This window comes from Bombina bombina, chromosome 6 (assembly GCF_027579735.1).
Source record: "Bombina bombina isolate aBomBom1 chromosome 6, aBomBom1.pri, whole genome shotgun sequence".
NCBI lineage: Eukaryota > Metazoa > Chordata > Amphibia > Anura > Bombinatoridae > Bombina > Bombina bombina.
In genome coordinates, this window is record NC_069504.1 from 143,535,208 (window position 1) to 143,557,295 (window position 22,088).

General features: G+C 35.8%; 1 protein-coding gene across 2 annotated transcripts; it reads left to right on the plus strand.

The window, feature by feature from the left end:
• The first annotated feature begins 770 nt into the window (after window positions 1–770).
• On the plus strand, window positions 771–21,508 carry ZBED4 (zinc finger BED-type containing 4). 2 transcript variants are annotated; one of them, XM_053716625.1, is made up of 3 exons: window positions 771–1,120; window positions 10,679–10,767; window positions 14,528–21,508. In XM_053716625.1, the coding sequence occupies exon 3, from the start codon at window positions 14,785–14,787 to the stop codon at window positions 18,235–18,237; it is 3,453 nt and encodes a 1,150-aa protein (XP_053572600.1). In that variant the 5' UTR covers window positions 771–1,120; window positions 10,679–10,767; window positions 14,528–14,784; the 3' UTR covers window positions 18,238–21,508. The 2 variants fall into 2 exon arrangements, with proteins under 2 accessions (XP_053572600.1, XP_053572601.1); XM_053716626.1 differs by lacking the exon at window positions 10,679–10,767.
• The last annotated feature ends 580 nt before the right edge of the window (window positions 21,509–22,088 follow it).

The window sequence follows — 22,088 nt, forward strand, 5'->3', positions numbered from 1 at the left end:
GTTACTTATTCAGAATCTCCCTTTGAAATTCATGGAAATTAGGGTACCAGATTTGATGCCATATTATATGATCAATATCATTTGGCACAACCTAAGTTTAACTTTTTTTATAAAGAGGGGTGCCCAATTAGTATAAAACAAGCCAAATGTTAGTGAGCCAAAGTAAAAGCTTGGTTTCTTCTTATTCAGTATTTCCCATTGAATTAAAATGATGATGCCACGTTTGGTGCCAAATTTCATGATTAATAAACTTTGCTAATTGTTGTTTAATAAATAATTACTTTCATGAATAAGAAGGTAACCTGAATAAGTTGATGAGTGAATAGTAAGCTAACTTCAGCATCATACTTTCAATAGCATAAAAGTTTATAAACAATTATGCAGCATAACTGTTTTATAAGTGATCATTTCTTTACAATTCGATTCCATCACACTTTTAGACGTTTTATCATTATAGGGTATTCATTTCTCCATGTATTCTTTATTTCCCACATTGATCCGAACGTTGGAACTACCAGTCATTTAGGTAAAATACTTGTGCTACTTTACAAGCTCAAGAATCCAGGTCATGTAGACTGTATGTCTTTTTCTGAGGTAGCTAAAGACTGTCTATGCAGATCAATAATGTTTGACAAAGCCGCTTCCTTGCACTTGGCAGTTACTAACAAAGCTACCAGCGGTCACTGCTCGGCCCACCCCCATGTCGGTTGTTTAGCTCACGGTCGTGACTGTTGTTCGCCCCACCCAGACTAGCCGCTGTCTGTGTTCCGGAAATCCTGTGGTGCGCCACCTCCATCTGCCCAAAACATTGTACAAGCTTCTCAGAGCAAACGGGGGAGGGCAGTGTGTCAATATCTCCATATCCCACGGCCTGTGCTCACCAAGACACTCTGACCCTATAATACACCTCACCACAAACTGCCGTGGGGACAAGGAAGCGGCCATTTTGTGAACCTTTGACACGGTTACGTCGAAGCGTGCAGGCCGCGTCCCCGCCTCAACTTGCCGTAGAACGGAGCGTCGCGGGAACGGGAGGGCAGACAAAGCATTAAACTAATGAATGGGGGAAACAGGGTGGATGAACGTCATATACTAACATAACGGACGCAAGACATTCAAGGTAAGTGTTGGACGCAGTGAACAGGCCTCATGGGAGCACAGTGAGGGCTGGTAGTACCCGTTGGGCTTGAGTTCCGGTATTACATGGGCCTGTGTACCATGTCGCCGGTCACACAATGCTTACAGACAGACGATAAATACGTCTGACCTGGTGACTGCACTAGACCAGGCTGTGTGCAGGTTGATACTATACGCGAGAGAGAGGGAATGAAGGCTGAGTGTACAGAGGACTCTTGCATATGTTAAATTAAAACTTTTGTTTTTAGTAGAGATCTTAAATATGTGTAACTAGGAAATTGGTACGGTAGTTTTTTACTTTTAACACGATTCCGTTTGCATAAGTACTAATTTGGGTACCATATATATTTTACCATATTAAAATAAATCGCACAGATCTAAACATGCATCATAAACTGCTGATCTGCTTCCAGAGAGAGTCATTTTTGTCATGACTTGTTTTCTCTTTTAAAAGATTGATGAGAATTCACAGTATTGTTATACATGCATAATCACATGACCAAAGTATTATTTTTTTGATGCTGTGACATTTAAATGGTCACATAGCTTTCCCTGTTCCAACCTTCTTTGCTTTGGACAGATTTGGTTTTAAGAGGCAGTTAAAGGGACACTAAACCCACGTTTATTCATTCATTCTTGATTCAGATAGACCATAGAATTGTAAACAACTTTCCAATTTACTTCTATTGTCATTTTTGCCTCTTTCTCTTGTATAGTCTGTTAAAGGACCATCAAATACACTACTGGGATCCAGCTGAACACATCGAGTGAGCCAATGACAAAAGGGGTGTATGTTTAACCACCAATTACCATCTAGCTCCCAGTAGTGCACTGCTGCTCCTGAGCCTACCCTAGGTATGCTTTTCAATAACCAGGAAAAGTAAGCAAATTAATAGAAATACACTGGAAAGTTGGTTAAAAATTGCATGCACTATCTTAATCATGAAAGAGAAAATTTCTTTACCTTCTTTTTAGTCAACTCCAAAATTTTGACTGTTTAAAAAGATAGATAATCCCTTTTATTACCCATTCCCCAGTTTTCCACAGCCAACATGGTTTATAGTTAATATACTTTTAACCTCTGTGATTACCTTGTATCTAAGCTTCTTTGGACAGCCCCCTGATCACATGGCCATTTATGTATTATCTATTAATTTGCATTTTAGCCAATTAGTGCAGTGTCCATAACCCACGGGATAGAGCACACTGTTCTATATGGCACATATGAATTAATAGTGTCTTCTTGTTAAAAGCTATTAAAAAAAGCATGCAAGAAGAAACTGTCTGTGGTGGCTTAGAGACAGGCAGACATTTAGAGGATTAAATGTTATAAAGTATATTAATATAACAATGTTTGTTGTACAAAGCTGAGGAATGGGTAGTAAAGGCATTATCTATCTTTTTAAATAACCATTTTAGTGTTGACTGTCCCTTTAATAAATGTTCTGAAAATGAAAAAGGCATATTTGTATCTCTTGACAATATTAAATTTTGTGTTTCTAAAACCTTGTAAAGGGTCATTGTAATGAAAAATTGTAATCCTTTTAAATTCCACTAAAGTCAAAATTAAAGTTTCATGATTCTATAAAGCAGTAATTAAAAAAACAAAAACAACTTTCCAATTCCATTACCAAAACGTGCGCATTCCTTTAATATGCACTTTTTCTGATGCTCCAGTTATTACTGAACATGTGCAAAAGTGCATAGTATAAACATATATGTATTTTATTAGCTTGTGGCTTTCACTTGATACTGGGGGAGAAAAAAATTGATTATCTTTGAAATTCGCAAGAAAATATTCTTCTGCTAATTTAAAATTTAAATAAGTTCTATTGCATTGTCGTTTATTGAGTATTTGTCAATTATTCATTTCTACTGTATTTAGTGCTCCTTTAAAGGGACAGTCTAGTCAAAATTAACCCCTTAATGACGGACCATTTTTCAGTTTTCTTACCCTTAATGACAATGGCTATTTTTACATTTCTGCAGTGTTTGTGTTTAGCTGTAATTTTCCTCTTACTCATTTACTGTACCCACACATATTATATACCGTTTTCTCGCCATTAAATGGACTTTCTAAAGATACCATTTTTTTCATCACATCTTATAATTTAATATAAAAAATATATAAAATATGAGGAAAAAATGGAAAAAAACCACACTTTTTCTAACTTTGACCTCCAAAATCTGTTACACATCTACAACCACCAAAAAACACCCATGCTAAATAGTTTCTAAATTTTGTCCTGAGTTTAGAAATACCCAATGGTTACATGTTGTTTGCTTTTTTTTGCAAGTTATAGGGCAATAAGTACAAGTAGAACTTTGCTATTTCCAAACCACTTTTTTTCAAAATTAGCGCTAGTTACATTGGAACACTGATATCTTTCAGGAATCCCTGAATATCCCTTGACATGTATATATTTTTTTTTAGAAGACAACCCAAAGTATCGATTTATGCCCATTTTGGTATATTTCATGCCACCATTTCACTGCCAAATGCGAGCAAATAAAAAAAATTGTTCACTTTTTCATAAATTTTGTCACAAACTTTAGGTTTCTCACTGAAATTATTTACAAACAGTTTGTGCAATTATGGCACAAATGGTTGTAAATGCTTCTCTGGGATCCCCTTTGTTCAGAAATAGCAGACATATATGGCTTTGGCGTTGCTTTTTGGTAATTAGAAGGCCGCTAAATTCAGCTGCGCACCACACGTGTATTATGCCCAGCAGTGAAGGGGTTAATTAGGGATCTTGTAGGGACCTTGAAGGGTTAATTTTAGCTTTAGTGTAGTGTAGTAGACAACCCAAAGTATTGATCTAGGCCCATTTTGGTATATTTCATGCCACCATTTCACCGCCAAATGCAAGCAAATAAAAAAAAAAAAGTGACATTTTTCACAATTTTAGGTTTCTCACTTAAATTATTTACAAACAGCTTGTGCAATTATGGCACAAATGGTTGTAAATGCTTCTCTGGGATCTCCTTTGTTCATAAATAGCAGACATATATGGCTTTGGCGTTGCTTTTTGGCAATTAGGAGGCCGCTAAATGCTGATGCGCACCACACTTGTATTAAGCCCAGCAGTGAAGGGGTTAATTAGGTATCTTGTAGAGAGCTTGCAGGGTTAATTGTAGCTTTAGTGTAGAGATTAGCCTCCCACCTGACACATCCCACCCCCTGATCCCTCCCAGACAGCTCTCTTCCCTCCCCCACCCCACAATTGTCCCCGCCATCTTAAGTACTGGCAGAAAGTCTGCCAGTACTAAAATAAAAGGTTTTTTTTTTTTGTTTTTGTTTTTTTTTAATTATTCAGCTGTGATGGACCCCTGCCTTAACCCCCAACCTCCCTGATCCCCCCCAAACACCTCTCTAACCCTCCCCACCTACCTAATTGCCACCATCTTGGGTACTGGCAGCTGTCTGCCAGTACCCAGTTTTCCCCAAAAAATAAAGTGTTTTGTTACATGTTTTATTTTTATTTTTTCTGTAGTGTAGCTGCCCCAACCCCCCCCCCCCAGATCCAGATCCTGATATTGATCATTTATTTGAAAAATTCTGCCCCCCTCCCTCTTACCAAAATTCATTGGTGGCAGTGCCAGTGATTGCTGCGTGCACGCAGCCCCCGCACGCTCCCGGCATCCGGCGTGCACAATGCACTTGAAGGAACCGGATGCCGGGTAGCGATGGGCCGCCCACCCTCCTCCCTGTAAGCTCCCACCCACCAACGAACGGCCGCATCGCTACCGGTGCAGAGAGGGCCACAGAGTGGCTCTCTCTGCATCGGATGCTTTCTAAAGGGTATTGCAGGATGCCTCAATATCGAGGCATCACTGCAATACCCTGAGAGCTGCTGGAAGCGATTGCGATCGCTTCCAGCACTCTCTAAGACAACTGACGTACCAGGTACGTCCATTGTCACTAACTGCAAGTTTTTGCAGGACGTACCTGGTACGTCAGTTGTCATTAAGGGGTTAAAGGGACACTGAACCCAAATTTTTTCTTTTGTGATTCAGATAGAGCATGCAATTTTAAACAACTTTCGAATGTACTCCAATTATCAATTTTTCTTCGTTCTCTTGCATTCTTTATTTGAAAAAGAAGGCATTTAAGCTATTTTTTGGTTCAGAACCATGGAAAGCACTTGTTTATTGGTGGGTGAATTTACCCACCAATCGGCAAGAACAACAGAGTGTGTTCACCAAAAATGGGCCGACATCTAAATTTACATTTGTGCATTTCAAATAAAGATACCAAGAGAATGAAAATAATTTGATAATAGGAGTAAATTAGAAAGTTGCTTAAAATTGCATGCTCTATCTGAATCACAATAGAAAAAATTTGGGTTCAGTGTCCCTTTAAACTTTCATGATTCAGAATGGGCATGAAATTTTAAAAAACTTTCCAATTTACTTTTAGCATTAAAGGGACGTAAAACCCATTTTTTTTTTCTTTCGTGATTTTGATAGAACATACCATTTTATTTAAACAACTTTCTAATTTACTTCTAGTATCATATTTTCTTAGTTTTCTTGTTATCCTTATTTGAAAAGCAGAAATATAAGCTCCAGAGTGTGCACATGTCTGCAGCACTATATAGCAGCAGTTTTGCAACAATGTTATACATTAGCAGGAGCACTATATGGCAGCACTATTTCCTGTCCTGTAGTGCTTCAGGCATGTGCACGCTACCTACCTAGGTATCCCTTTAACAAAGAATAACATGAGAATGAAACATTTTTGATAATAATAGAAGTAAATTGGAAACTTTTTAAAAATTGTATTCTCTATCTGAATAATGAAATAATTTTTGGGTTTAATGTCCCTTTAAATTTGCTTTGTTCCCTTGGTGGTATTTTTGAATAGCTAAAACCTAGGTAGACTCAAACTGATTTCTAAACCATTGAAACCGCCTCCTAACTCAGAGCATTTTAAAAGTTTTTCACAGTTAGACAGTATTAGTTCATGTGTATCATATAGATAACAATATGCTCTCTCCCATGTAGTTATTTAGTAGTCTGCAATGATTGGCTAAACTGCATGTCTGTCAAAAGCACTGAGGTAAGGGGGCAGTCTGCAGAGGCTTAGATACAAGGTAATTACAGAGGTAAACATATATATTAATATAACTGTTGGTTATGCAAAACTGGGGAATGGGTAATAAAGGGATTATCTATCTTTTTAAACAATAAAAATTCTGGTGTAGACTGTCCCTTTTTAAAGGGACAGGGAACCCACATTTTTCTTTCATGATTTAGAAAGAGCATGTAATTTAAAGCAACTTCCCAATTTACTTCTGTTATATAATTTGCTTAATTGTTTTGATTTCCTTTTGCTGAAAAACATTTCTAAATAGGTGCAGGAGCTGTTGATTGGTGGCTGCACATAGATGCTTTGTTGATTGGCTCACCCATGTGCATTGTTTATCGATAAAGGAAATCTAAAGAATGAAGCAACTTAGATAATAGAAGTAAATTGGATTGCTGTTTAAAATGGTATTCTCTACCTGAATCCTTTTTTTCCCCTGTCTTATGCCCCTTTAACTTGGCATTTCAACATTGTATAAAATGCTTCATTATTGAAAATGAAGCAATATACATCTGTTATTTTGCTTCCTTTTGTTGTAAAATACATCTGAAAATTGTACTTGTTCCACTTTCTCGCAGGGAGGCTTGGGTTAATACTTTTAGCTAATTTATCTTTGATATTTTGTTTACCCCTTCTTCCTCCCTTACATTCTCTGTACTCATTAAAGTGACTCATTTGCATAACCAACACTGTAATATTAATATACTTTATATGATTACCTGTATCTTAGCCTTTGCAGACTGCCCCTTATCTCAGGGCTTTTTACAAACTTGCATTTTTAGCCAATTAGTGCTGGTTCATGCATAACTCTACGGGAATGAGCACATTGTTATCTATATGGCACACATGAACTAGCACTGCATGGCTGTGAAAAGCTAATCAAATGCACTGAGATAAGCCCGCAGGGGCTTAAAAACAGGCAGTGATTAAAAGGTTTAGAGGATATAAATTAAATTAATATAACTGTTGGTTGTGCAAAGCTGGGGAATGGGTAGTAAAGGCATTGTTTTTTTTTTTATTAAATAATTCAAAAATCAAGTTTAATGTCCATTTAAAGTTATGGTAAATGCTAGTGTTTGTGAAACGCTAGGATTTACCATTGGAACAAATAAAGGGGTCTTTCATTTACCATCTCAATGTTTACCATCTCTAAATGGTAAATATTTTCCCAAGGAAGCGTCCTTAAAAAATGTAAGGACTTAAAGTGCTCCTGTTTTTATGACTGATTTCATATATGGTGTATTACAGATGAAAACTTTACAATCACTTTTAGTACAAATTTTTAAATTTACTTCAATTTGCCACCAGCCAATCACAGACTTGTATACACTGAATTCTTGTATATGCTTGTTAGTAGCTGGTGACTTAGAAAGTAGGCATGTGCATTCATCTACTTCGGTGGCAAACAAATGGCAAATATGGCGGCCGTCAGCAGTATTCGGTTATTTTTGGAGCTTGATTTCTCCATGTGAAAGTGCAGCACACTAAGAGCTGTTCAAATCGAGATCTTAAAGGGACAGTCTACTCCAGAATTGTTATTGTTTAAAAAGATAGATAATCCCTTTATTACCCATTCCCTTGTTTTGCATAACCAACACAGTTATATTAACATACTTTTTACTTCTGTCATTACCTTGTATCTAATGTACTCAGAAAGAAACCCTATATAAGAAATAGGGAAAATACAAAGAATGCTCTTTTAGCACTTTAATTAACACAAGTTAAAATTGAACTTTTACTAATGATTCAATAAAATGACAGCTTCAATAATAATGTGAGAATGAATTATTGTAGCGTGCCAGAAAGAAAACCTTAAAAAAACAGCTCAGTTGGAAAAGACTTGATACAGTGAGTGTAATAAAAAATTACAATGTTGCTGAACCCCGAGTAAATACAAAGGGATAATACGATGGGTTAGGAGGGGATGAGATTGTAATGTTTTATTAAAGGGACATAATACTCATATGCTAAATCACTTGAAACTGATGCAGTGTAACTGTAAAAAGCTGACAGGAAAATATCACCTGAGCATCTCTATGTAAAAAAGGAAGATATTTTACCTCACAATTTCCTCAGCTCAGCAGAGTAAGTTCTGTGTAAAAAGTTATATTCAGCTGCTCCCAGCTGCAGGTAAAAAAAAATGAAGAAATGAACAGCAGCCAATCAGCATCAGCAGTGCTGAGGTCATGAACTCTTACTGTGATCTCATGAGATTTGACTTAACTCTCATGAGATTTCATAGTAAGCTTCCTTTACCTGATTGTGAAATAATATGAGAGTGCACGATGCTCATCCTGTCAGATGTCCCAGGACAGATGCACTAAAATGCTGCTTAGAAATCCTTTACAATGGGAGGTGGCTACTGAAGAACTTTTGAGGTAAAATATCTTTCTTTTTTACATAGAGATGTTCAGGTGATATTTTCTAATCAGCTTTTTACAGCTATGCTGCATCACTCTCAAGTGTTTAAACATTTGGGTATTATGGCCCTTTAAGGAAAATCCTCTAATGGGATCAATTCCCTGTATCCCCTGTATTGGGGTAGAGTAATTGTTTAAGATTATAGTCCCCTTCCCATCCCCCCCCCCCCCCATTTGTAAGCAACAATATATTTAAGGCTAAATAATTTATATAATTGTGGTCTTAACCCATTAACACAGTTAGGATGTAGCATTTCGTCCGAATTTTGCTGGGCTTTAGCGCCGAAGGACGAAATAAAACGTCCTAACCGCTTTGCTTTCCTGAAGTCACTGGCACTTCCCTGATGGGATTGCGGTCTGGAGGGCGTTCCTAGCATCATAGGGACACCCCCTGACGTGATCCCATCATTGAAATCTCGCAATCACTTGCACGATCGCAAGATTTCAATTTGTTACATCGGAACAGTTGTTCCGATGTAGACAAGTTAACCCCGACACGAAAAGGTTAAACAGAGTGCAGTTAAAGGGACACTGAACCCAATTTTTTTTCTTTCGTGATGCAGATAGAGCATGGCATTTTAAGCAACCTTCTAATTTACTCCTATTATCAAATTATCTTTATTCTCTTGGTATCTTTATTTGAAATGCAAGAATGTAAGTTTAGATGCTGGCCCATTTTTGGTGAACAATCTTGGTTGTCCTTGCTAATTGGTGGATAAATTCATCCACCAATAAAGTGCGGTCCAGAGTTCTGAACCAAAAAAAAAAACTTAGATGCTTTCTTTTTCAAATAAAGATAGCAAGAGAACAAAGAAAAATTGATAATAGGAGTAAATTAGAAAGTTGCTTAAAGGGACATTAAACACTTTGAGATGGTAATATAAAATGATAAATTGTATATAATAAAACAACTCTGCAATATACTTTCATTATTTATTTTGTCTTCTTTCCCTGTAATTCCATTCTGAAATTGTGAGCTTTTCAGTTCCTGTTAAAAATGGAAGTGCATCTACATGTTAGTCATGGACTAATCTTTTCTTTGAATGCATCATTCTATCTAGCATGTATTTAGTGTTTAATGTCCCTTTAAAATTGAATGCTCTATCTGAATCATGAAAGGAAAAAATTGGGTTCAGTGTCCCTTTTAAAAAATAAACCGATGCCCCTTTCTGTTTTTTTTTTTTTTTTTTTTGCTACCTTGTATCTAAGCCTTTGCAGACTGCCCCCTTATTTAATTTCTTTTGACAGACTTGCATTTAGCCAATCAGTGTCCTCTCACTTTTAAATCCACGGTCAAGGTCACAATGTTATCTGTATGGCACACATGAACTTGCACCCTCTAGCTGTGGAAAAACTGCCAAATGCATTGAAATAAGGGGCGGCCTTCAAGGTTTTAGAAAATGGCATATGAGCCTACCTAGGTTTAGCTTTTAACAAAGAATACAAAGAGAACAAAGTGAATTGGAAAGTTGTTTAACATTGCATTCCCTATCTGAATCATGAAAGTTTAATTTTAACTAGACTGCCCCTTTAAGTGTTGCACTTTCACACAAAAAATAGCTGCATGCCGCTGACAGGCGCCATATTTGGCATTCCTTTGCTACTGAAATGATGAATGCACATGCCTATTAGAAAGTGTGCATATAAAGACAGTGCACAATTTGATAATGGAAGTAAATTGGAAAATCTCTCTTTTTTAAAAAAAAAAAAAAAAAAAAAAGGAAAATCATGAAAGTTTAACTTTGACTTTACTGTCCTTTTAAGTATGATGGAGGAATTCCAGTCTCTGGGTGGAGAATGGAGTAAAACGAGCAGGCAGACTAAATGAACATTACAATTCTGTTTGATTCTCCCAAACTAAACATTTATGTGGTCAGAATTATCAGCTCTCTAAATATTGTATGATTTTTTTTTTTCCATAACTGTGGTTAATATTTTGATCAAGTTTTTTTTTTTTTTTGCCTGTATAGTACATACTGTATTTGATCAATCTTTTGGGATTTTTATTTATATATTTATTTATTTTTAGGTTGTTTAACTTTTGGACCAAAATGCAACATTATTTTTGGCATTTTAAACCAATTTTGATGTCATAGACGTGCTATCTCAAAATGTCAAGTAAGTTTATAAAGCAAAACACTTTTAAATGATGCTACCCTTTAATACTAAAAATAAAGAATTGCTTTAATTGCCTTTTAACTAAACTGCTCTTTTCTTAATGCAGCAATGTCAAGGGACAGCCAACATTTTTTTTCATTATTTAGAGCATACAGTTTTAAACAAATTCTCAAATTTACTTCCGTTATCAAATGTGCTCCTTTCTCTTGGTATCCTTTGTTGTAAAAAATAACTAGGCTAGCTAAGGTGCAACAATGCTAGCTGAACACATCTGCTGAGCCAAAGACCAGTGTATGTGTGTCTCTCTCACGCGCGCTCTCGCACTCTCTCGTGCAATAGAAGTAAATTGGATGTGTATTTTTATAAAGCGTCGTTCAGCTACTAAATAAAAGCATCTGATGTTAACCCTGTGGCTTTCTAAATAGCAGCAACATATTGCACAGTAATACATGGCAGCACTGTTGTTTACCCAGGGGAGGAGGTTCAATCACTTTGATCAGTGAGAGGAAGTAACTCACAGTTGCTAAGGAAGTGGACAGCAAGCGAAGCAGTGCAGTAGTATTCCCTGTGCCACTCCACTTTCAAAGAGTACTTTTTGGGGCACTAGGACCCATTTTTAGTGTCTCCTTGCATGTAGGACAATCAAGCTCTGATGTAAGTAAATGGGAGCTATTGGGCATTATGGTAGTACAGCATTTATAATAAATTACTGCTGAAAAGAAACATTGAACTTAAAGGGACACTGAACCCAAATTTTTTTCCTTCGTCATTCAGATAGAGCAACCTTCTAATTTACTCCTATTATCAAATTTTCTTAATTCTCTTGGTATCTTTATTTGAAATGCCATTTTTGGTGAACAACCTGGGTTGTCCTTGCTAATTGGTGGATAAATTCATCCACCAATAAAGTGCGGTCCAGGGTTCTGAACCAAAAAAAAAAAGCTTAGATGCCTTTTTCAAATAAAGATAGCATGAGAACGAAGAAATTGATAATAGGAGTAAATTAGAAAGTTGCTTAAAATTGCATGCTCTATCTGAATCGTGAAAGAAAAAAATTGGGTTCAGTGTCCCTTTAACATATTGCTATCTTTCCCATGAATGAGCACTTTCTTAACATGCTTTATATTGCATAGCCCACATGCACGAGAACAAAAAGGAAATGAGACTTTTTTTTATTTTTTATTTTATGAAACATCTTATTCTTTTGCACTACAAGAAACATTATATATAAATATATTATCTTACTTTCCTCCTTACAATAAGAACTTAAAATCTACCCTAAAGTGAAATTGTCTTGATAATTTTCTATTATAGTAAAAAATGACAGCATGTAATTTTAAGACTGTCAACCCGCAGTTAAACACACCAGTCAGCAGCGCTAGTTGCACATCTGAATCGTGCAACTAGCACTGCTGAATCATCTAGTTTACCGCTTAGGACCAGCAGTGCTCTGCGAGTCCCGAGCAGTATTTATGCTGTCTTAACGGGACACTAAAGTCCAATATTAAATTTTCATGATTGAGATAGAACATGCCGTTTTAAAAGACTTTACAATCTACTTCAATTATCACATTTTGCACAGTCTTTTATATACACACTTTTTGATCCACCAGCTACTACTTGGCATCACAGAGGCAGAATTTTTTTCACTTTCTGCTATGAGATTTTTTTAGTGAGAATTTTTCTGCAGGCCATTTTTAAATAAAATTCAATTTTAAATTAGGCAGTTACACTAAAGCACCAGTTCAATTGCAATGTGTTGGTTAACTAAAGAATAAAACCATTTTTAATGTTTTACGATTTAGTGCAGTAATTGAAAATTGCGTTGCAAATTAGCTGCAGACAAACAAAATTAAAAAATGTCTCTTGAATAAATTTGTTTCCCTTTCTATTGGTCTAACATAGAAATGTAGTAATAAAAAGGTGCAATCCTCAGAAGAACGTCTTACATTCAGAACAAACAGCTTTGCTGACTGGGAAAGGCTAGGGAAGTGTTTGAAAAAAGCCAGTTAATAATCAATGCACTGCTGCTTTACAGTGCTACTGCATATTTGTCTGTTAACTTCAAACAGCACTTTTCTCTTGATGCACTGGAACACTTAAACAGTGCAGCCAGAACACAGCTCTGTTTGAAGAGTAGAGCTGCAAAGTTAAAGCACCAAGTCTAACAGTTCCTGCATGGGTTCTGTTCTTTCTGCAGACATACTGCATTTTCTGCGATGACATCTCAGATCACTGTATGTTCTGCCTTGGGGCTTAGCATGTGCACAAGTTCACACTCACGTGTATACTAACTAGTCTGTGATTAGCTGGTGAGTGTTACATGATACAGGGGACCAGGAAAATGGGGGGGGGGGGACAGTCAGTAAAAAAACTACTGGTTATTTGAAATCGGCGTAGTTGCTTTTGCATTGTCTTTTTATTATGCACTTCTGCTGCAGTTAATATAAGTATATTTTGATTATTTATTTTGCCCCTTTTAATGAAATTTAGCTTTGAAAATAGAGCAATTTCTAACTCTCAGACCTTGAAATGTACCCTGTTGACTTATCACGACTATAACCCTGCTACATATCTGTAATTGGCTTTAACTGATTAAAACTATAAATAAATGCATTTTATGCTAACTTCATGACTTGCCTTGATGTCTGCAGGCTAAAGCCCATATTGGCTTCTCCAAATATAGCAAATGGTGGGTGAAGTTTGGCTATTGAAAAATAACTGCATTAAAAAGTATGTTAATTTTGTTTTAAAAACATTAAAGGGAATACTAAACCCCAACTTTTTTCTTTTATGATTAAGATAGAGCATGCAATTTTAAGCAACTTTCTAATTTACTCCTATTATCAATTTTTCTTCATTCTCTTGCTATCTTTATTTGAAAAAGAAGGCATCTAAGCTAAGGAGCCAGCCAATTTTTGGTTGAGAACACTGGACAGCATTTAGCCACCAATCGGCAAGCACAACCCAGGTTGTGAACCAAAAATGGGTTGGCTTCTAAACTTACATTCTTGCTTTTCAAATAAAAATAGCAAGAGAATGAAGAAAAATAGGAGTACATTTGAAAGTTGCTTAAAATTCCATGCTCTGTCTGAATCCTGAAAGATAAAATTTGGGTTCAGTGTCCCTTTAACACCTTTGTGGGGGTTAAACACACAGAAGTTTAAGGTCAATAGCCTTAAAATGACATGCTCTAACAGATTAGAGCATGTTTTTTTTTAATTTATTTTTTACTATAATTGTCCTTTAACCACCTCAAAGGGCTGAAACACTTAGGTAGACTCCTGCTTGGGAAGCACACCACATTGCAGCTCCTGAGCAGCACACACGAGACGATTATTGGTTTAAAACATATGCCCCTTTCATCAGCTTTACCAGTGGTATCCTGCTTTGGAGATGCAATGCAAAGTTATTTTGAACACACAGGGGTCGTAGAAAACCCTTATCCATCAAATGTATATACAAAAATCTCCATAGACTTTAATGGTGATTTTCTGTGTAAAACCATTACACAAGTTATTCTAAACTACTGTGATCTACCCCATAGTTGGGTAGGGACTTTATTGTAGAAAATAAAATGCTCCAGCAAATTAGAGGATTTTATTTTTGAATTGCTATTTTTCCTTTCGTTTTAAATTAGTGAGTTGAAATGGTAATTGGGAATATTCTAAACATCAGATTTTTTTTTTTAATATAATGAAAGAAGTACTTACTGTGCTGGCATATCAAATTGTTAATTCTGTTCTCTTCAACTTTTTAGGTGCACTGGTTAATCAGAATTTTCAATATGGGTATCATAAGATGTTCAACTTAGAAGTCCATATTTTTCTCACAATTGATCAAATTGCGAAAGAAAATTCCACAGATGGCAAAGATTTTGTGAAAATTATGTACTGCAATTTAACAGATGGCAAAGGACTGCTATAATACACGGTTCTTCATTTGTAAAAAGCTGCGTAGGTGGGAGGAAACAATTTTTGTACCCTTCACGTGATGACTACTACATTATACTAAATAATGGATAAGGCATTCTCAATAATGGAAAGTAATGTTGAAAAAACAAGAAATTTAAAAGAGAATCAAAACGTTGAACTTAATGGAGGCACTGATGGGATGGATATAAATATTGAGTCAGATGGCCTAAAACAAACTGAAAGCAGCGATGAACAGGAAGACAAGGAACAACACTGTACTGTTACCTCAAACACATTTTCATCCACTGATAATGAGGATGAATATGGAGTCTTATTTTCACAATACACTACAACTCTTTATGATGCAGCAATGGAAGCTGTTACACAGAACATTCTTACAAATAAAAATATAAGCAATCGGAAAAAATCACCAGCTTGGAACCATTTTTCTATTTCTCCTCGTGACAGTACCAAAGCAATATGCATGTACTGTATGAAAGAATTTAGCAGGGGGAAAAATGAAAAAGACCTCAGTACAAGCTGTTTAATGCGACATGTCAGAAGGGCACATCCTAGAGTACTTTTATCAGACAATGGAAATATGCCGGGTATATCCTCTTACTCACCTCCCACAATATTACTACCTCCGCAGCCTCCAGAAGTGGAAACGCACATCACTCCTACAAAAACTAAAAAGCTTCCATCAAAATTATCTCCAGAAAATATTGTAGCAGAAACTGTGAGTGCACTTTCATCAGATGAGATCTCTTCAGACTTACCAATAGCAGAAACAAATATTAAAGAGGAAGTTACTGTTGTCTCTTCTGAGCCTGTACAAAACAATCCGTGTGATGAGACCACAGAAAACGTAACTGAAAAACATGTTCCAGCTCAAAAAAATTTAACTGGTTCTAGAAGACGCTCTGCAGTTTGGAAACATTTTTATTTGTCCCCACTGGATAATTCAAAAGCTGTTTGTATTCACTGCATGAATGAGTTCAGCCGAGGCAAAAATGGAAAAGACCTTGGAACTAGCTGTTTAATAAGACACATGTGGAGAGCTCATCGTTCAATTGTCTTGCAAGAAAATAGTTCAGGAACAAGTCTGCCGCCACCTTATTCTGTTCCTCCAACACTGTTGCCATCTCTGCTTCCGGGCGAGAGTGTAGATAATAGTTCTTTGGCCGTATCGCCTGGGAAGACAAAAAAAGAATCTACTTCGTTACCTTCATCCCCTGATAGAATTTCAGAAGAAATTCCAAATGGAGACTTGCAGATTGATGATGGAGCAAGTGTTTTAGGTTCATTTGAGAATAACTGTGAGGGAATACCTGTATCTTCTCCTGAAAAGCACTGTGAAAGTGGAAGTTCCTTAGCTATTGAGACAGCTGTAGTTTTCCAACAAAACAAAAAAACTATGAAAAGGCTGAAATCTGAAGTTTGGCATCATTTTTCATTGTCTCCCACAGATAACTTGAAAGCTATTTGCAAATATTGTAACTGTATGATTAGTAGAGGTAAAAAAGGTGATTTGGGAACCAGCTGTTTAATGAGACATTTGTACCGAAGGCACGCAGAAATTATTATAAACCAAAAAAACTATGATGTTGGCTTGGCAAATTCCCCTTATGCTACATTGGCTTCTGCAGAATGTTCATCAAAAATGATAGACCTGCCATCTGTTGCATCTCATGAATGTCCAGTTATATACCCTATAAACAGCAAGAAAACCTCAAAACTTTGGAATCACTTTTCAATTTGTTCTGCAGATTCTACTAAAGTAATATGCCTTCATTGTGGACGCACAATAAGCAGGGGGAAAAAGCCAACCAATTTAGGTACTAGTTGTCTTTTAAGGCATTTGCAACGGTTCCACAACAGTGTGTTGAAGAATAATGTTTCAGAAACCCTACAATCTCCGGATATACATGTACCAGTAAAGACTGAATTAACTACTTCCTCTTATGATGAAATCAATGATACGTTTTCTGACTCTCACCCAGTTGCCAAAAAAATCACAACTCTTGTAGCTGAAATGATTGCCCTCGATCTTCAGCCATATTCTTTTGTAAATAATGTTGGGTTTAATAGACTTATTGAATACCTTCAACCTCAATATTCATTACCATCTCCATCTTACTTTTCTAGAACCGCAATTCCAGATATGTATGAAAATGTGAAACAAATAATTGTCTCCCATATAAAAGAAGCTGAAAGTGGTGTAATTCATTTTACAGCAGGAATTTGGATGAGTAGCCAGACGCGGGAATATTTAACACTTACTGCTCATTGGGTAACATTTGACTCCTCCTTTAAACCACATGGTGAAGATTATCACTGCTCAGCGCTTTTGCATGTTTCTCAGATTGATTGTGATTATAATGGTGTCAGTATACAAAAACATCTGGAATATCTGTGGGAATCCTGGATAACCTCTCTTGGCCTTCACATAGGGATTACTGTAACAGATAATCATAGCATAGAGAAGACTTTAAATGAAAGTGAGCATGCAAGTGTTCAGTGTTTTGGACACACGATGGACTTAATTGTTAACGAGGCTATTAAAAGCCAAAGGATGGTTCAAAATCTACTGAGTATTGCTCGTAAAATTTGTGAACGTGTTCACAGGTCTGCAAAAGCAAAGGAAAAATTAGCAGAGCTCCAAAAAGAATACAGATTGCCTCAACATCAATTAATTCAAGATGTTCCCTCAAAGTGGAACACGTCATTTCATATGTTAGAACGGTTAATTGAACAAAAAAGGGCAATTGATCAGATGTCAATTGAATGCAACTTTAGAGAACTAATAAGTTGTGATCAGTGGGAAGTTATGCAGTCTGTGTGCCATGCTTTGAAACCATTTGAAGCTGCCAGTAGAGAGATGAGCATGCGCATGGCCACATTAAGTCAAGTAATTCCAATGATTCACATTCTTAACAGAAAGATAGAAATGTTATTTGAAGAAACCATGGGAGTAGACACCATGCTAAAATCTCTTAAAGAAGCCATGGTTTATCGACTGTCCTCAACACTTCATGATCCCAGGTACATTTTTGCAACACTCTTGGACCCACGCTATAAGGCATCCTTATTTTCAGATGAGGAAGTTGAAGAATATAAACAAGGATTAATCAGGGAGCTGGAAATACTAAATTCTACCTCAGATGATGAGCCTATTCTCAAAGGGCGTAACAAAAATTCATCACCTAAAAACAATGGGGATGATATTTGGTCCCTTATAGCCAACTTGAAACGTTCCAAGCCTTTAAAGGAGGTATTAACTGAAGATATAGTCTTTGCATACTTGGAAGAAGAAGTGCTGGAGCATAATTGTGATCCACTAACTTACTGGAATTTGAAGAAATCATCCTGGCCAGTATTGTCCAAGCTGGCTGTACGGTTCCTTGGATGTCCTCCTAGCATTTTTTCTTCTGAGAAACTATTCAACCCTTCAAATGAAAATTGCAACATTAGCCAAACGAGGTTAACAATGGAACATTTTGAGCAGCTTATATTTTTAAAAGCAAATCTCCCCCTAATTTACTTTCAGTATTGAAACTAGCAAACTACCAAGTGAAAACTATTGTTGCTTACTGGATATTACCTGTATTTGTATATTTGTTAAATTGCTCCAAATGGGGCCATGTATGACATCTAATCAGTAACTGTAGTTTTCTATTTTGTTAAATGCTTTGCTTTAAAAATTGTCTACATGTGCCTTACTCATTTCTTCGGACCACATCTTGTACATAGGTTTTATGTTTTCTTTTTTATTTGTCATACATTGTTTTTTCTTTATATGTAGGTTTTAATCTTCATATTTGTAAATATATATGTAAAAAGTAAGTCATTTTTGGTATTCTAGAATGACAAAAAAGATGTAAACAGTTTTATTCTGTAGGTTTTTTTAATTAATTTGTGTAAAAAAAAGGTACTGTATTTTAGCCAGAGTTTTGCTTTTGTTAGATTTTTTTTTATGTTTAAGCTGTGTTTAAAACAACATTCTAGTTTAGCAATACAATGCTCTATTTCATTAAAACATTTATTATTGCATTTTTACTGTTAAACAATTCTCTGTACTACATTTTCATCCCTTGCAACTGACACGCTCCTGGACTGTTGTAGATTAGGATATGGCTGGTATGTTGCTTACCATTCTACCTTCTGTGTAGCAGTAATGCACTGTGTCAGGGTGCTCTATTTTGACTGAGTTTAACCCTTGGTAGTGAAAACAGGAAAATGTGTTTAAAAATAAAGCAATGTAATAAAATAGAGCATTTATTTTTACACTAGGATGCCAGGTCTCAAATAGAGGATTAATTTTAATAAAGTTGATGACAGCTACTTTTACTGTTGCTCAAAACTAATTAATTTGAGTCTTAATTGGGTTTTTCATGTTAATGTAGAATTGTGATTGGCTAGCTGTAAAACAAGGAAAGTGCCTACTCAAGCATTGATTCATCACAGTATCAACAAATATGTCAAGTTTGTCACTGGTGTCTCCTATTCGCTATTTTGTTCCCTGTCTTACATGATCTACACTAGCCTTTGTTTTATGTTTTGTACAGAATTCTTTTCTCTTACAAAGAATCTTTTCAGGGGGAGGTCATTTAAGACATCAGAATCCTACAACACTTTCCATAAATAAGATTTAAACACAGGATATAATTCTGTGTTCTTCACATAAAACTTTGCCAGCTGTGTGGCATTATGAAGTAGTCAGATGGGGGCAGTGTAATACTTTTTTTCTTCAATCTAAAGCACAAATTCATTGTATAATTTAATCTATATTTAATGATAATTTGTGGAATAAAAATGGAAACATTTTAAAATGAGCAAATTTTACCTGAATACCGACTTAAATGTTCTCCCCAGGACCATTTAAAAGGTCCTGGGGAGAACACTGAATTCTTACATCCGGTTACTTAAAGGGATACTAAACCCATTATTTTTTTCTTTAATGATTCAGATAGAGCATGCAATTGTAAGCAACTTTCTAATTCGCTCCTATTTTTCTTTGTTCTCTTGCTGTCTTTATTTAAAAAGCAGGAATATAAATCTTAGTAGTCGGCCCATTTTTTCATCAGAACCTGGGTTATAATTTCTTATTGGTTTGCTAAATGTAGCTACCAATAAGCAAGCGCTATCCAGGGTGCTGACCCTACAATGGGCCGGCTCCTAAGCTTTTATATTCCTGCTTTTTGAATAAAGATAGCAAGAGAATTGAATAAAAATTGATAATAGGAGTAAATTAGAAAGTTGCTTAAAATTGCATGCTCTATCTGAATCATGAAAGAAAAAATGTGTGTTTAGTATCCCTTAGAAGTATATTGAATGTATCCCTTTGGGCTTGTGTAGTGAGAAAATAGAAAAGTTTACAGTTTTTCATAATATTAGATGCACTTGTCAGTCTAATAGAACAGATCTATGGTAGGTGAACAGCACAAAGTTGCATCCAAGTCCTGATATTGTATGTTTGACAGCTATGTTTGGATAATTGTAATGTCATATTTAATATTAGAGGTGTGTGTGTGTGCGCATTATTTTTTAATATTTTGAGTAACTGTATTTTGCCAAAAAAATGCGTCACTCAGTACTCCACACAGATTTCTTATATGTTAGTAAATCTGCAAATATATATATGTACACACACACATTTCTGAAATGATAAAATGACAATTGTTTTCATTCCTCTTTTTTATATTTTGAATTCTCGATTTTAAATCACAGAAGCATCCCACCATGTTAGTGCAGTTAATATACAGTTCTGAACAAATAATTAAAAATGGGTTTATTCCCATTATAAATATGACTCCTAAGGAGTTTATCTTTAAAGGACATTGTAGGCAAATAATTGTTATGTATATGAATGAATGAACCACTAACATTTTGTCATGCATAACTGTTTAAATTGTAATATTCAAGACTGTATTTGCATACTCCAGTATTATTTTTAATTAGCTGGCAAATCCCACAACTGCACTGGTGGACACAAACAATCCTTCCCAATCTGGGGTGTTCAAAAACATTACTTTAAAATATAATTATAAATATCTACTTTTTAGATGGGACAAATAAAAATGTTCAATGTCCCTTTAAAATATATATTACAAATGCCACATTATTAAATTACACAGGCTACCTATAAAGCATTGCAAGTGGTGCAGATATGCCATCCATCAAAATAATGCATTTGTCTTCTCTATTTTCTGGTTTAAAATTCTGTACATAAAAACTGTCTTGGCACTTGTACTCCTACAGAAAGACCTGGCACTTTTTTAGAGGACCTATTTTACAGACAATAAATATGTATACTGCTACAACTATGTATATTTATATGTGATGTATTGGTATACATCTTGAGTGGAACAAAACGGTCATCTAGAAACAAAAGGTAATGGAACCTGTATTACCTGCTTTCTTGCTGTAGAATGTATCCAGCGTTCTTGATTGCATACCAGTAAGTTTAATTTGATCTGTGCTATAAGAATAGCAGTTGTCCATATTTTTATTTTATTTTTGCAAGAGGAAGTGCAGGTTAACCAGGTACTGTTAAGTTTTGTTTCACAATGAATTGGTGACCTGTCTTTACCTTTTTTAACTTTATTTTTCTGGGCTGCTGTGTCCCAGATACTCAAGCTTGCTTTCATAAAGTAAGGCAAGGTGTGTTTTACTTGTCTTTTAAATGAATGTTGTTTAAAAACATTGTCCTTTTTTGTGGTGGTTTTGTTTAAAATACTGTACCGAAGTGAGACCTTTTTACATCTGTTTGTGTATTTATACATGGTCAACAGCTATTTCTGTAATTAAACCATTTATTTACAACATTCTTACCATATTACTCGTCATTACCAGAATATCAAATTGCTTTTATTTTTATATTTGATTGAAAAGAAGTGGATTTGCCAATTTTATGTGTTATTATATATAATATATATTTTTATCCAGCAACGACTCCTGGTGCCTACTTTCAGGGCAATAGCACGGTCCTAGGGTATAAACGACATAGCCTTGATACATTTAAACAGTTTCATTTCCTTCCATAAGGCAGAGAGAGTCCATGACTTCATTCCTTACTGTTGGGAAATACAACACCTGGCCACCAGGAGGCGGCTTAAATATCCCTCCCACTTCCCCTATCCTCCCAGTCATTCTTTGCCTTTTGTCACTATAGGAGGTGGCAGAGAAGTGTCAGAAGATTTGCAATAGTCCTGTAATGGGTACGTTCCCTTCAAGAAAGGACTGGAGTAAGTAATGTCAACCTCTCAGTGAGAGTATTGATAAAAGTTAGTCTGGAGATGCAGGGAATGTTTTTCTGCGATTCCATCCAGACAGTCGCCTAACAGCTCCTGAGCAATCGTTGTTGACAAGGTTCACTGCTTGCTGTTACACACTCAAGTCCGTGTC

Coding starts and splice junctions, on each gene's coding strand:
- ZBED4 (XM_053716625.1), top strand. CDS start 14,785: ATGGATAAGGCATTCTCAATAATGGAAAGTAATGTTGAAAAAACAAGA.